Consider the following 15003-nt stretch of genomic DNA (forward strand, 5'->3'; position numbering starts at 1 on the left):
GGAAACTTAAGTTGTTGCTGTAGATGTTACAAAGGTGCTTGAATAGGTTTGGGATAAAGGTCTTATAAGTAGCATTGCATTTATGGTCTGTCATCTGCTTTTTGCAGTTGGACAGCCATTTCTCACTTAATATGTGAGAGCAGGTGGCTGTCTGTGGCAGGTGGCATCTCGCCACATTCTGACTTTTCAAACAATTCTGGAATGTCTCATGTTCTATCTATTGCCTACTCTTTTTCTGTTTTGTTTATCATTGGCTGAAAATCCTATCCATAGTTTTTTATACACGATAATTATTTAAATTTCAAATTTGGGAAACCTTCCTGTGGGTTATAAAAAGTGTGTTGATATGCAGGTAATTAGCCAGTTAGTAATATATTAAGCTCATATACTTATAGATATGTAATCTATAAGTACAGGAACTCCCTGACACGTAAGGGTTGCATTCTGTGGAACTCTACGTAAGTCGGAATTTCCCCCATGCTTGTGCTCACTGAATTGATTGAATCAAAAAATAAATGTTTGACGAACATGTAAATAGAATTATTTCTTATATTTATTCAATTTTTTTATCTCTTGTGCAGGAAAAATTACAAAAGTGTGCAATTTAAAAAAATTATAAAATTACAAAAAAAGAGAGCGGACAGGCATAATGTCAGTAAGTTTTACCTCTTGAGCATTTTTTCTAGAATTGACGTCTTCAGCTGATAAGTACACCGCTGCGGCAGTTGAGGACTGTGGAGATTTAGAAGGGGTCGGATGCTAAACTTTACAAAAGAACATCTTAATGGATGACTGGACAGTGGCTTTTTCTTTTCATAGATTTCTTTGTAGCAAGCAAGCATATCATTTGCCCCTCTGTTAACTTTTAAGAACTGTTCGCTGTCAGGATCCATCTTCTCAAACTTTGCCATTGCCATCTCTCTGGTGATGAAGCGTCTCAGCTCCTCATTTGGTTCATCTTGAACTTCGTCAGCATTTTCTTTGTTCACTATCACTGCCTGCAAGTCAATAAGTTCTTCATTAGATAATTCCTTCTCTTCTTTCTCTGTTAACTCCTCCACGTCTTTGGCAACAACCTCCAACTGAAGTAGCTCTGTAACCTTTACAATCTTATCTGTAACCTTTTCATATGATTCGTCTTTTTCAAACCCTTCATGTAAGAAAATATGCCATGGGCATATTTTCTTCCATGTGCCATTTAAACAACTTTTAATAATTTCTGCCCAGGCCTTATTAATGTTTAACATGTTGACTGCCGCGTCAGACATATATTTCTGACACCCACTGTTTCAGTGGGAGCTACGTCGACGATTGTTGGAAATTTATATTATTTTTGAAAAGCATGGCCTCCAGTGTTACCTGCGATGAAATTTGCATGGTGCTATGAGAAAAAATAAGCGAGTAACTGGTCATTAGGCGCCTCCGTAGCCAGGTGGGAAGGAGCAGCAGCAGTGCATAGCACACGCTTCTTGATTAGACCGGGGTTCGAGCCTGTCACCACCAAATACGGAGGATGTGGAAAGGTCAGGGAATGACCACCGCATATTCCCGGAGAAATATGGCCTTAGTTGCTAATGCTCCTAAAAACCAAATAACAAACAAACTGGTCATTATTTAAAAATTCTTTATTATTATAAATTTTATAATTACAAAATTATAAAATTGTAATTATATTTATTTTGATTTATGGTGTTGTCCAAAACACTCCAAACACATGAAAGGCTGATGAATACAGTCTGGGCAGTATGTTGAAACTCTTTTTCCCCTTTCTGCTAGCAACTGATCTTCCTTCTGACTCTTTCAATTTTGCGTAACAAAAAACGCACATCCTTCTAACTTTCTTGTTATTTTTGTTGTTAGTATATGAGTGTTACCACATTTTGGATTTTCACATTTCTCTTTCTGTTCTATATTTAGCAAATCCGTAACTACCTCTTCTGGAAAGCTTATTTTTATTTGTTTTTGTGTAGCACTCTTATATACCACGTACGAATTGACAATTGATATTTCGAGTATATATTCTATCGCTAATTTCCAGTACCATTTTACCCCCTTTCTTAGTGTTGTGGCATACGAACCCATATGATCCGACAGATCAATGCCTGCCTTTCCCTTATTATAAGCTAGAATGGGTTTTTTTTTTTTTTTTGCTTCTTTCCGTCTTCCTTTACTGGTGGAGGGTCCTTCAACCATTTCTGGGGCATGCTTTGTTGTTAGTAGTCTCGCATCTCGCCACTTTAGAACAATAATTCCATGTTTTTCTTCCTTGGCGATCATATCCGCTTTATTAAGTTTTGAATACATGACTTCTTTGGGCATAAATTTTTTATTCGCTCGTAATGTATCAATGTGAGTTTTTTTTTTTTTTTTTTTTAAGGAAGAAATGATAACGCCAGATGGTAGCTGGTATAAAAGTTGCCTACGTACAAGGTGCAACCTTCATTTAGAAGTCCTTGCGATAAATCTTTGCAACTGAACCTATGGATTTTATATAATTTTCAGATTTACCCAAATAGATCTTGCTCGACCAGGTATATCCTTCAGTGCAACATAACTTGAACAGCTTGATTCCATACCTGTGTGCTTTATTTGGAATATACTGTCGGAGTATCAGTCTGCCCCTCCAAGGAATAAGAGTTTCATCAATGAAGAAATCTTCACTGGAGAAAAATATTTTCTGATATTTCAACTGCAAAACATCTATCTTACTGAGCCTGTCTCCTGGAATAGCAGTTTCACTGTCTGAAAAATGAATGAGGTGCAACAACAATTCAAATCTGTTGCAAGACAATTTTTGTTACTAAATTATTTTTATAGATAGGTTTGGTTGACCAGTAAGATGCAATACTGCCCAATCTTACTAGTCCCATCCACATAAGAAGCCCAAAAAACTTTCTCATCTCATCAGCAGTTGTTGAAACCCACTTTTTTAGACGACTCTGCTGCAAAGCTCGCGTACTCTGAATTTTCTGTTCGACATATCTGTTTGTTTCCATTACGATAAGATTTATTACTATTTCATCAAAAAATAATGAAAACGCCTCAAGATGAGTAATGTTTCTTGATACGTCTATTTGCAGTCCCGATTTGCTTGTAAAATCAAATCTTTTTTGGCATCATTCGTATTCAGTCCATTCAATAGCGTAATTTGTTTCAGTCGCTTCAATCTCAGGTTCTTCGGTATTTTCAAATTGCTCATCTGTGTTTTCTTCTTCCATCCAGTCTTGAAGCACTTCAATATTTTCCGGTATTTCAATATCTCCTTCATTTGAAGAAATATTTCAGTCAGGATCTTTTACCAAATCATCAGAGTCAATCTTTTTCATCTTCAGAACTACTACTAAGATTTTCAGCAATTTCTCTTAGTTCTTCTTCTTTTAGCCATTGCTGTTTAGATTTTTTTTTTTTTTTTTTTTACAACACACTTGTACAAACTTGCGGAGAAACACAACACAGTAATAATGGGAATAATACAGTGCGCTAATGAACTTGTTTTCACAAAATCTCTAACAATACTGACAAACTTATTGCGACATTTGAGAGTTTATTTTATTGTAATTAGTTTATTGCACAAACTAAAGACCTACACCTACACACAATATATAAAAAGCTTAGAACAGAAGTCAGAAAACTAACCAGAAGAATCCGACGAGATGACTGGGATAAATTTGTTAAATCTTTAGAACGTGATATCACGGGCCCACAGAGAAGAGGTTTTAAATTTTTAAGAAATTACAACTAGACACAAATGATCAAATAAAAACCAACTCCATCTCCCAAGCAGAATGGAAGCAACACTATTCCAAACTGTGGTATAACCCAGGCACTAGGGAATTGGAAGATGAATCTGTGATAACCAAAGATGAAGAAAATATAACAATGGAAGAACTAGAGTTAATATTACAAAAATCAAAAAACCGAAAAAGCCCAGGCATAGACAAATTGCATGTAGAACTATTTAAATATGGGGGCACCTTACTAAAAAACGCACTACTGAAATTATTTTTAGCATTAGCATTAGTAGAGGCATTTGATGCAAGAAAGCAAGCTTATGCAGCATCAGCCAAAAAAAAAAAACCACTTCCACTTCACCCCTCTGTTCATTCAAAATACCTGTCCAGCTGATCCTTAAACTTATTTAGGCTATCAACTTCCACGACAAGGGATGGAAGTCTGTTCCACCAACCACCCGCTGGCTAAAGGCAAATTTCTGCACGTCTATCCTACATCTGTCTTTCCTCAATTTGAATTTATGCCCTCTCAGGTGATTATTCTGAGTGAGAGGAAGAATCCCATCAGCATTGAGCATGCTCAAACCATTCAAGGCTTTATACACCTCTATCAGATCACCTCGCTGGTGCCTAGTCTCCAGACACTGTAATTTGCAAAACTTAAGCCTTTCTTCGTAAGAGCACCCCTTTGTTCCATTCACTAATCTTGTTGCCCTTCTCTGTACTCGTTCCAGCATCTCTGCATCCTTCTTGAAATGAGGCCTCCAGACCTGTATACAGTACTCTAGGTGTGGCCTGACCATTGCCTTATACAAGGGAATAATCACCTCCTTATCCCTGCTAGAAAAATTCCTATATACAAAGGGTACTAGGAAAGTTTTGCAATATGACGCAACGATGAATTACAGGAAGCTGCTTGTTGCTGCATGTTGAGACATGTTCATACGTGCATAGTAGCCGCCGCGCCAAGTCGATGGGCTCAGTTATTCATTAGTAGTGAGAGTGTAAAGTGCTTGCGATGGCATCGTGGTCACGAAATGAGATAAGGACAGTTTTGCGGTATAATTTCGTGCATGGTTTAACCATAGACCAGTGCTTAGAAGAAATGACTCTTGCACTAGATGATGATTGTCCACATCGTACAATGATATTCAGGTGGTATAGAGAATTCCAAAGGGGAAATTTCACTCTGGAGGATTCTGAGAGGCCGGGAAGGCCACGAACGTCAGTTACGGAGGAAAACGTTACTGCTGTGAGGAAAATGCTTGACGAAAACAGGCGAGTGACCTACCAACAGATAGAGGATACTTTGGGCCTAAATGCACCAGCAATTCGTTCGATTCTGCAAGATCATTTGCACGTGAAGAAACTTTGTTCTCTCTGGGTGCCGCATCAACTGACTGAAGAGCAGATGACACGACGTGTGACTTGGTGCCGGGAGATGTTAAAAAAGTTTGATAAGGGACAATCTCGGTATGTGAACAACATCGTGACAGGTGACGAGACTTGGCTGTACTATTACGATCTGCCGACCAAGGCTCAAAATAAAGTTTGGGTCTTTGATGATGACGACACACCCGTAATTGTCAGAAAATCCCAATCTGTAAAGAAGAAAATGATAGCTGTATTTTTCAAATCGAGTGGAATTGTGGAACGTGTCGTTTTGGACACGCAGAAGACAGTCACAACTAAGTGGTATACTGAACAATGCCTGCCTAAAGTCATTGGATCTATGAACAACCTGCGGCCAAAGTCAAGAATGGACACCTGGTACCTCCATCACGATAATGCTACAGCTCACCGTGCCAAAGCCTGCACCGAATATTTGACCACGACAGGACTGAAACTTCTCGAGCACCCTCCCTACAGTCCAGACCTTGCTCCCTGCGACTTTGCACTGTTCCCGCATGTGAAAATGAAGCTAAAAGGGAGGCGGTTTTCCAGTGATGAGGACCTTCTACGGGCTTGGAACAACGAGTGTGCTTTACTCCCTAGTGAAACTTGGCAGAACTGGTTTAAAGATTGGTTTCGGAGGATGGAGAGGTGTATTGAATGTAGAGGAAATTACTTTGAAAAAATTAAATAAACAAAGCTGTATTGCAAAACTTTCCTAGTACCCTTTGTATCATTGACAATACACCATGAGCTACTCTTGCAGCCCGTCTGCACCGCTCAGAGAACTTCATATCTGCCTGCACAACCACACCCAGGTCCCTTTCATTCTCTACCACTGTCAGTGTAGTACCACAGAGTTGATACGTTGCTCTGGGGTTGCTGTTTCCCATGTGTAGTACTTTACATTTGTCAATGTTAAACTTCATTTGCCACCTCTCGGCCCATCTGCTCAACCTTTCCAGATCCTGTTGCAGCAGCATAGTGTCAGTAGTGTCCTTGACAACCCTGCCTACCTTTGTATCGTCTGCAAACTTCGACATTAAGCTTGATATACCATCATCAATATCATTTGTGAATACAGAAAACAATAATGGACCCAACACTGAGCCTGAGGGACTCCACTAATAACATTAGTCCACGACGAGCAGTGTCCATTGATTACCACTCTCTGTCTTCTCCCCCTCAGCTACCCCTTTATCCACAGCAGCAATTTGCCTCCAATGTCACACTGCTCCAATTTGTGCAGCAGTCTTCCATGTGCAACAGTATCAAAAGCCTTTCTAAGATCCAAGTATATAATATCAAAGTTATTCCCTGCATCCATTTCTTTGTGACTGCATCATAGTATCCAATCAAATTGGTCAGGCAAGACTTTCCCTTAACAAAACCATGCTGTGTCCGAGCTATAACTGAAGTCTTGTCTAAATGATCCTGCAGTACTTCTTTAACTAGTGCCTCCATTAATTTTCCTGGAACAGAAGTTAAACTCACAGGTCTATAATTACTTGTGTCAGCCTTTGATCCTCCTTTGTGAATTGGGGTCACATTTGCACATCTCCAGTCCGTGGGTACCTCCCCTGAGTCCAAGGAAGCTCTCATAATTATGGCTAAGGGTTTGCTTACTTCCTCTGCTGCCTCCTTTAATATAACTGGATAGATCCCATCCACCCCGAGTGTCTTTCTTGTGTTTATCTTCAACAATTTCTCCTCCACTTTACTCTCAGTTATTACAAGATTCTCTAGCTTACTGCTAGAGTTGAATACACCTCTGGCTTTCCCCCGCTAAATAATTCCTCATGAGTGAATGTCAATGCAAAATATTCATTTAGTTTGTTAGTTACCTGAGCAGGATCATCAACAGTTGACCCATCGATATCAAGTGGACCAATCTGATTCATCCCCTTCCTTCTAGAGTTTACATAAGTAAAGAACTCTTTGCTGTTTTTCTTTGCATCCCTTGCCAAAGATTTCTCGTAATCTGCCTTCGCCTGCCTAACCTCTTTCATGGGAAGCATTCTTTGAATGCTTCCCATTTTGAATTTGCTGTTGGTAACATCATCAGTTGGTCCCACTGTACAGAATTTAAATACTGTCTCAGTCCATCGTAGTCGCCTTTACGGAAGCAATAACCCTTCCCTTTACCCCTAATGGTAGTTACCTCTTTGAGTAAATCCCACTTCAGCACACTGTGATCACTGCCACCTAGTGGTTCATTTATCTGCAGATTCTTAATGCATGAAGAATCACTGCTGATAATCAAATCAAGAGTATTACTCCCTCTAGTTGCCTCCCGAACATGCTGATGTAGAAAACAATCATCCAATAAATCCCCAAAAGCCTTGCTAGTGTGTGAGTGACCAGCCCCCAAATTCCAGTCAATATCTGGGAAATTAAAATCTCCCATTATGAGACTCTGATTTACTGGCCCACTCTATTTCCCTGTACAGTTTCTTATTGTACTCATCAGAGTCATTAGGCCTATAGCACACTCCTACTCTCAATTTTGATCTCCCAATGCTTATGTCACACCAAACTGACTCGACACTGCACTGTCCAGCGATGTCCACTGGCTTCACTTCCTTGGATTTTATGTATTTCTTAACTAATAGCATAACCCCTCCTCCCTTCCTATCCAGTCTATCCTTTCTGTAGACGTTGTACTCCCCAAATTCCAGTTCTACATTCCTTATATCTGTGTGACACCACGTCTCTGATATCCCAACAATATCTGCCTTTGATGTTTTGAGCAATACCTCAAATTCATCAAATTTATTTACTAAACTCCTAGCATTGGTGTACACGCAAGTATACATGCACCTATTTCTATTCTTAGCTACCCTAACACAACCCATGTGTTTACTTGTACTGCAATGACTCCCAGCAGTCTCTGAAATATCCTGCATCTTGTTTTTCAGGCTTCTGCTCATTCCAATAGAAGCAGTGCAAGAATCTCTTTCACCTCTGCCGGTGGCTACTGTTAATCTATTCGTCTTTGTCTCCCCCCCAAGCTAGCAGTTTTCCGATCCACCTAACACTGCCTCGATAGCATCAGCAAATATTCTTGCACCCTTTCTATTTAAGTGTATCCCATCCCTGTAGAAGCAATCTCTCCTGTTAACAAGTACAGTCCAGGCTGAAAAAATTTTACCCCTTGAGCCTTGCACAATCTTTCCAGGGCCGAATTGATCGACAAGGCTCTCATCATATACTCCCTCCTATTATTTAACATCATATGGCATAAGCAACAGATACCCAAAGATTGGGAAACAGTAATAGTAATCAATTTACCCAAGAAAGGCTCCAGAAATAACCCTAACCACTACAGAGGGATAACACTGCTGTCAACTGCTGCAAAGCTATCCTCTAATATACTAAAGAATAAACTTAATAAATACAGCAAACAATTCTTAGAAGAACAATGTGGGTTCAGAAAAGGGATAAGCACAATAGATGCCATTACATCTATTGTGCTCACTACATACATAGATGCTCACTACAACAAATTTTGGAGAAAAGAAGAGAATTCAATCTGCCAACATTTCTGCTCTTTACTGATTATGAAAAAGCATATGACAATGTAAACCGGGAAAAACTTTGGCAGATTCTACGTGAAGAAAATATCCCAACCTAACTCCGGAAAGCAATCCAAAGCCTATATAAAAACTCAAGTCTGTATAAAATATTCTAATGGCCAGATATCAGACCCAATTAACACCAATAAAGGAGTGAAACAAGGATGTGGACTATCACCAAATTTATTCAATATCTACATCAATAAAATTCTTAAAGAATGGAAACAAACAATTAACAACAGAATACAGTTGACCAACAGGAATAAAATCCAAACTATATTATATGCTGATGATCAAGTTATAATTGCAAAATCCGAAGATGAACTACAGATAGAACTACAGCCTATATAAAAACTCAAGTCTGTATAAAATATTCTAATGGCCAGATATCAGACCCAATTAACACCAATAAAGGAGTGAAACAAGGATGTGGACTATCACCAAATTTATTCAATATCTACATCAATAAAATTCTTAAAGAATGGAAACAAACAATTAACAACAGAATACAGTTGACCAACAGGAATAAAATCCAAACTATATTATATGCTGATGATCAAGTTATAATTGCAAAATCCGAAGATGAACTACAGATAGCAGCAAATGAACTTAATAAAATAGGTGAAAAGTAAGAGATGAAAATCTCCACTTCAAAAACAAAATCAATGGGATTATGTGGAAAAAACATACAAAGAGTCAAAATTGTTATTGATGATAAAATAATAGAACAAATATGTGACTTCACCTATTTGGGAAATTTAATATCAAATGAAGGGAAAGACATCCACACTAAACTACAAAAATATAATAAAATGAATGGAATGATTAAATGCCACTTCGGAAAACAAATGACAACTGAAACAAAATTAAGACTGCACAACATCACTTCAAAACCAGCTCTCTTCTACAGCTTTGAGACTTGGGTCATAAATAAGAAAGACGCACACAAACTAGAAGCAGCACAAATGAAATCTTTAAGACCATTACTAGGCTTTACAAGACTAGACCACCAAAGAAATATAGATATCCGCGAGAAATTAAAAGTAGATAACATAGTAAATGACAAAAAACGGTATCAGGAAAAATGGATCAGCCACATAGAAATAATGAACCCAGACCAGATCCCAAAATTAGCCTTTAACTACAAACCTACAGGCAAGAGAGATGTTGGTCGACCAAGACAACGATGACGAGATCAAAACCACTTCCAAGAGCTACAATGGAACAGGTCTTAAAAGACCTAAGCCGGACCAAGTTCATGATGATGATAGTTTTATTGCAGTGTGCATGCAATAAACTAATCACAAACGACCTTCATATGTATGCCGTAATAGCATCACATGTGTGTGGCCGACACGGCTTCTCAAGAAATAAAGTAACCTACTGGGCCACATTGGCCACATATACGTGACACAAAAAAATTATTTTTTTTGATATTTTAAGCGAAAAACTGCATAACACTGACATTTCAATATTTATTTTAGAATTACTAATCAAATTATTTACTAAATATTTTTTCGCCCCGGGGAATCTTTTTTTTTCTTAAACTAGCTTGGCAGTCAACATGTTAAGATGGCGTGGTAAATATTGTAAGATTTCCAAAAGTCTCTTAACGTAAAATTTTTCTCATCATCTACTGCAGACAATGCCCAAGCAAATGTGCGTAAATAGTATGCTTTTAAATTCAAATAACACCCTGATTCATAGGTTGGATGAGTGAAGTCATGTTTGGCGGGAGAAATATGACTCTTACGTTCGAATTGAAATCATCTAGATGTGTAGGATGTCCAGGAGCATTATCTAATAGAAGCAAAATCTTGAAAGGAACATCGTTGTCTTTACAATATTTTTCAACCTCTGGAATGAAGCAGCATTGAAACCAATCCTCAGAGTGAAATTGTTATCCATGCTCTCTGGTTTGATTGGAAATGCACGGAAAAGGGTATATATATTTATTGATGCCCTTAAGTGCATGAGGATTTCCAGAATGATACACAAGTGGTGGCATTAATCTGTAATCTCCCACTGCATTAGCCCCAATCAAGAGCTTGGCCCTATCTTTTGATGCCTTGAAACCTGGCGTTGTATTTTCCTCTTTGGCAATGTATGTTCGATCCGGCATTTTTTTCCAAATACAGAGCAGTCTTGTCATGGTTAAAAATTTGCTGCGTTGAATAGCTGCCTTCATCAATAATTTTTTCCAACACATCACAAAATTTCTCTGCAGCTGCAGAATTGACACTGGCAACTTCACTGCATACTTTAACGTGGTGTAAACCAGCAGAATGCTTGAACATATTAAACCACCTGTTGCCTGCCATGAACTTGGGTTGGGGTTCACTGTACTTATCCTTAATATCTTTATAAATACTTATTGCTTTTGCTTGAATGGTCATTAGACTTGGAGGCACTCGCTTCTGAATCTGATTTTCCATCCATATTATTAACAGCTGCTCCATCTTTGATATAGCACCTGAATACTGTTTTGTGATCACTGTTGATCCTTTGACATGTTCTTTTATACGCACACTGTCCTTTAAAATAGTATTCACTGTTGAAGCAGCGAGACCTAATTCCATTGCGATAGATGACAAACTGTCCTGCTTCGTACTTCTTAATCATTTTCGTCTTCATTTCTTAATGAATTTTGTTTTGTATCCTGGCACTACCACCACTTGCAACTTTTTGTTGGTCGCTTTCCCTTCATCATTGTAATATGTAAATAAGAATGAAGAAAAGTTTCTGAAAATTTCTTTTTTATATGATTAAAGATTTCAGTGAAACACTTCACCATAATAGCATACAAACCCATACAATTCAAGTTATCAGTATTATTGCAAATGCAATAAGATCCAGTTTACTACCCATTTATAATTAGATGCACTAACAGAAAAGTCCAATAAACTGGAAAATGCAAATTGTTTTTATTGTTTTATGGTCATGACCTCCAGAAACGTGCTTTAGAAAAATATCACAAAGGTGTTCAAAATTGATTCTTTAAGGGGAACATATGATAATGATGAAAGGGTAGTGCAATTTCTATTATAAAAATGACCTTTTAGAGAGATAAATAACTTAGTAATATAGCAAAATTTTCAACTTCCAAGGACTTGGAACAAATTGCAAAAAAAAAAAAAAAAAAAAACAATGCATTATTGGGTTTACATTACAATATTTGCAAGATACCTCCATTTATTCGTATGGGATACAAAATACTTTTCCTCGGTTTTTTTAAAGTTTACTCTGGCCGGCAAAATCTTATGTGAAGTCAAATTTTCATAAGTCAAGTATTACGCGAGTCGGGAAGTTCCTGTATGTTTATATTAGTTGTAGTTATTTTTCCCAACATAGCCATCAGCTTCCTCTCCCCACCCTTTTTTTTTTCCTGATACAGCAAAGCTTAGTTTACTTGTGCTTTTGGCCTTTAGTAGTACTCAATGATTCCTATTTTAACCTATCAGTTTGTTTCCTTTGTGCAAAGATTACTAATCTCAAATTTCAAAGTGGTGCTATGATTTTAAATTAGTATTATAATTTTTTATTTATTTTTTTTATTTTTTAAAGCAATAATGTGCCCTGAACCTGCTTCTCTTCCTGGTGTTAGAATAATTCGTACTCGCAATGACAATAAACCTCGTGACTTGATAATTTATGAGTGTGATGATGGGCAGAAAGTTTCTTCTACATGTACTGAACATGGTCAGTGGACTGCAGAACCACCAAGGTGTACAGGTATGAGTATTTTCCTTTATATATTAATTTTCTAGCTGCTTCTGAAAGAAGAAAATTTTATAAAATTTGTTCATATACAGGGTATTAAAAAAAGTGGTGAGGGTAAAGAAAGCCAACACAAGAATACAGGAAACTTACCAGAGAAATTGGTTTGCCATTACCTCATTTTGTAGTACTGCTCGCTCAGTAAACAAACAGGGCGTTATCAGTCTGGAGTAGAAGTCAAGAACGATATATTGATTGACAAGTAGGCATGACAGTTTGTGCACGAACACAGCAGACAATGACGTTGCATTAAGTGGTTGATGATGTTTTGGTAAGTGTGTGTGTGTGTGTGTGTGTGTGTGTGTGTGTGTGGGTGTATATATACACACACACACACACACACACACACACACACACATACATACATACATATACAGTAGACTCTTGATTTTCCAGAATAGATGGTAAAAAAAATTCCTGGATAATCGATTTCCTGGTTAATCCAAAAATACAGGAAGTACCCAACATACATAACAGGTACATTCCAAGACTTCCTACATAAGACAAGTTTTACGTAACTTGGGAATGACTAATAAAATATTGTTACTATATCCCTGAAGAGACATAACACAAAAACTGGCAAGGCTCTTCACAAAGTGCATTAGAAAAGGTGTGATGCCTAAGCAGTGGAATAATGCAATCATAGTTTTGCTGCATAAGAAAGGAGATAAATCAGAAATTGGAAATTATAGACCAATTAGCTTGTTATCCCATATCTACAAGTTGTTCACAAGGGTCATTACTAACAGATTAGAAAGAATACTTGATGAGAATCAACCAAAAGAGCAAGCTGGCTTTAGGACAGGATTCTCAACTATGGATCACCTTCACGTAATATCACAGCTAATGGAGAAAGCGAATGAATATAAAACACCATTATGCCTGGCATTTGTGGATTATGAAAAGGCATTTGACTCCATACAGCATAAGGCAATGTTTCGGGCACTGGAAAGACAAGGCATAGATACTCCATATATTATGATTTTGAAGAAAATATATGAGAGTGCTACCTCCTTTATTAGACTAGACAAAGACAGTAGCAAATTTAAAATCGAGAAAGGAGTTCGACAAGGAGACACAATATCTCCGAAGCTGTTTACTGCTGCCCTTGAGGAAGCTTTCAGAAGATTAGACTGGTTGCAGAAAGGAGTCAGTGTGAACGGAGAGTACCTAAACCATTTACGATTTGCAGATGACATTGTGGTCATAAGCCACGATCCCAAAGAATTAGAGGAAAATCTTAATCAGTTATGCACAGTTAGTAAGGATTTTGGACTAAAGATGAATATGGCTAAAACAAAAGTAATGATGAACAAGTATGCCACGGAAAGGGAAATAATGATTGAAGGAGCAGTAATTGAAAAGGTGGAGTCATATACTTATCTGGGACAAGTTATTAGCTGTAATAATGATAAATGGCTGGAAGTCAAGAGAAGAATAAATTTTGGATGGATAGCATTCAGGAAATATAGTCACATACTGAAGAGCAATATCCCAGTTTGTCTGAAACGTAAAATAATGAATCAATGTATACTCCCCACCATGACTTATGGAAGTGAAACTTGGGCACTCACCAAAATAATGGAAGAGAAGCTAAGAACTACACAGCGAAGAATGGAACGAATTATATTGGGAATCAGACTGTTAGATAAGAAGAGAAACACATGGATTAGGCAGCAAACTCAAGTAAAGGACATTCTTATCAAAACTAAAGAACTAAAATGGTCTTGGGCAGGACACATAGCTCGAAGACATGATGACAGATGGACTAAGAAAATAACAGAATGGTACCCAAGAGGAGCTAGAAGAAAACCTGGAAGACAAAGGCGGAGGTGGATAGATGAAATTCATGAGTTTTTGAGTAGTAAATGGATGGCCAGTGCTCAAAACAGAAGGAACTGGAAAGTTGCTGGAGAGGCCTTCATCCTGCAGTGGATTGAAAATGGCTGATGATGATGATGCTAAAATTACAAAAACCACATAATATCCTCAAAAGAATGAAGAAATATAGTTATATATTTTTCAATTAATTAGTTATATATTTTTTATATATTAGTTATATGTAGAAAAATAGTTATATATTTTTAATTAGTTCAATTAAAAACTTTATCTGGGGACAGTGGTGAAGTAGCCAGAGTGGCACATAAGAAAAGAAAACATAAAAGGAAGGGAAAAAAATGCATGTTATTGTACAGTAAAAACTGTTATGTACAGTCTGTCCTCGTATAGCACGATAGTTGCGTTCCTAGAAACCCTCGTGCAATGCAAAATCGTGCAATATGAACAACAGGCCCTATGGGAAAAGTGGGGTTAGGTGCCGACCACCCAAGATTGAACACACATTTGGAACCAAAACATTACCAAACACAATAAATAATCGGGTAATTTTAATCGTTATAAAATACTTACGTATTTTATAACGATTAAAATACGTAATAAAAATAATATATTATAATAAAGTATTTTTAGTATTTTTTAATACTAAAAAAGTATTTTTTACGGATAAAATACGTATTTTATTCGTAAAA

General features: G+C 37.3%; 1 protein-coding gene across 2 annotated transcripts in view; it reads left to right on the top strand.

Moving 5' to 3' along the window:
* The window catches only part of LOC150090381 (protein lev-9-like), a 181946-nt gene that overhangs the window by 71465 nt on the left and 95478 nt on the right, over window positions 1–15003 (top strand). For both annotated transcript variants that reach the window (XM_090389840.1, XM_090389841.1), the window contains exon 6: window positions 12263–12430. In XM_090389840.1, coding sequence (XP_090245966.1) covers window positions 12263–12430 — 168 coding nt within the window. The remainder of the gene's footprint in view (window positions 1–12262; window positions 12431–15003) is intronic.

Source organism: Mastigoproctus giganteus, chromosome 2 (assembly GCF_048544385.1).
Source record: "Mastigoproctus giganteus isolate SK-2022 chromosome 2, ASM4854438v1, whole genome shotgun sequence".
NCBI classification, from domain to species: Eukaryota; Metazoa; Arthropoda; class Arachnida; order Uropygi; family Thelyphonidae; genus Mastigoproctus; species Mastigoproctus giganteus.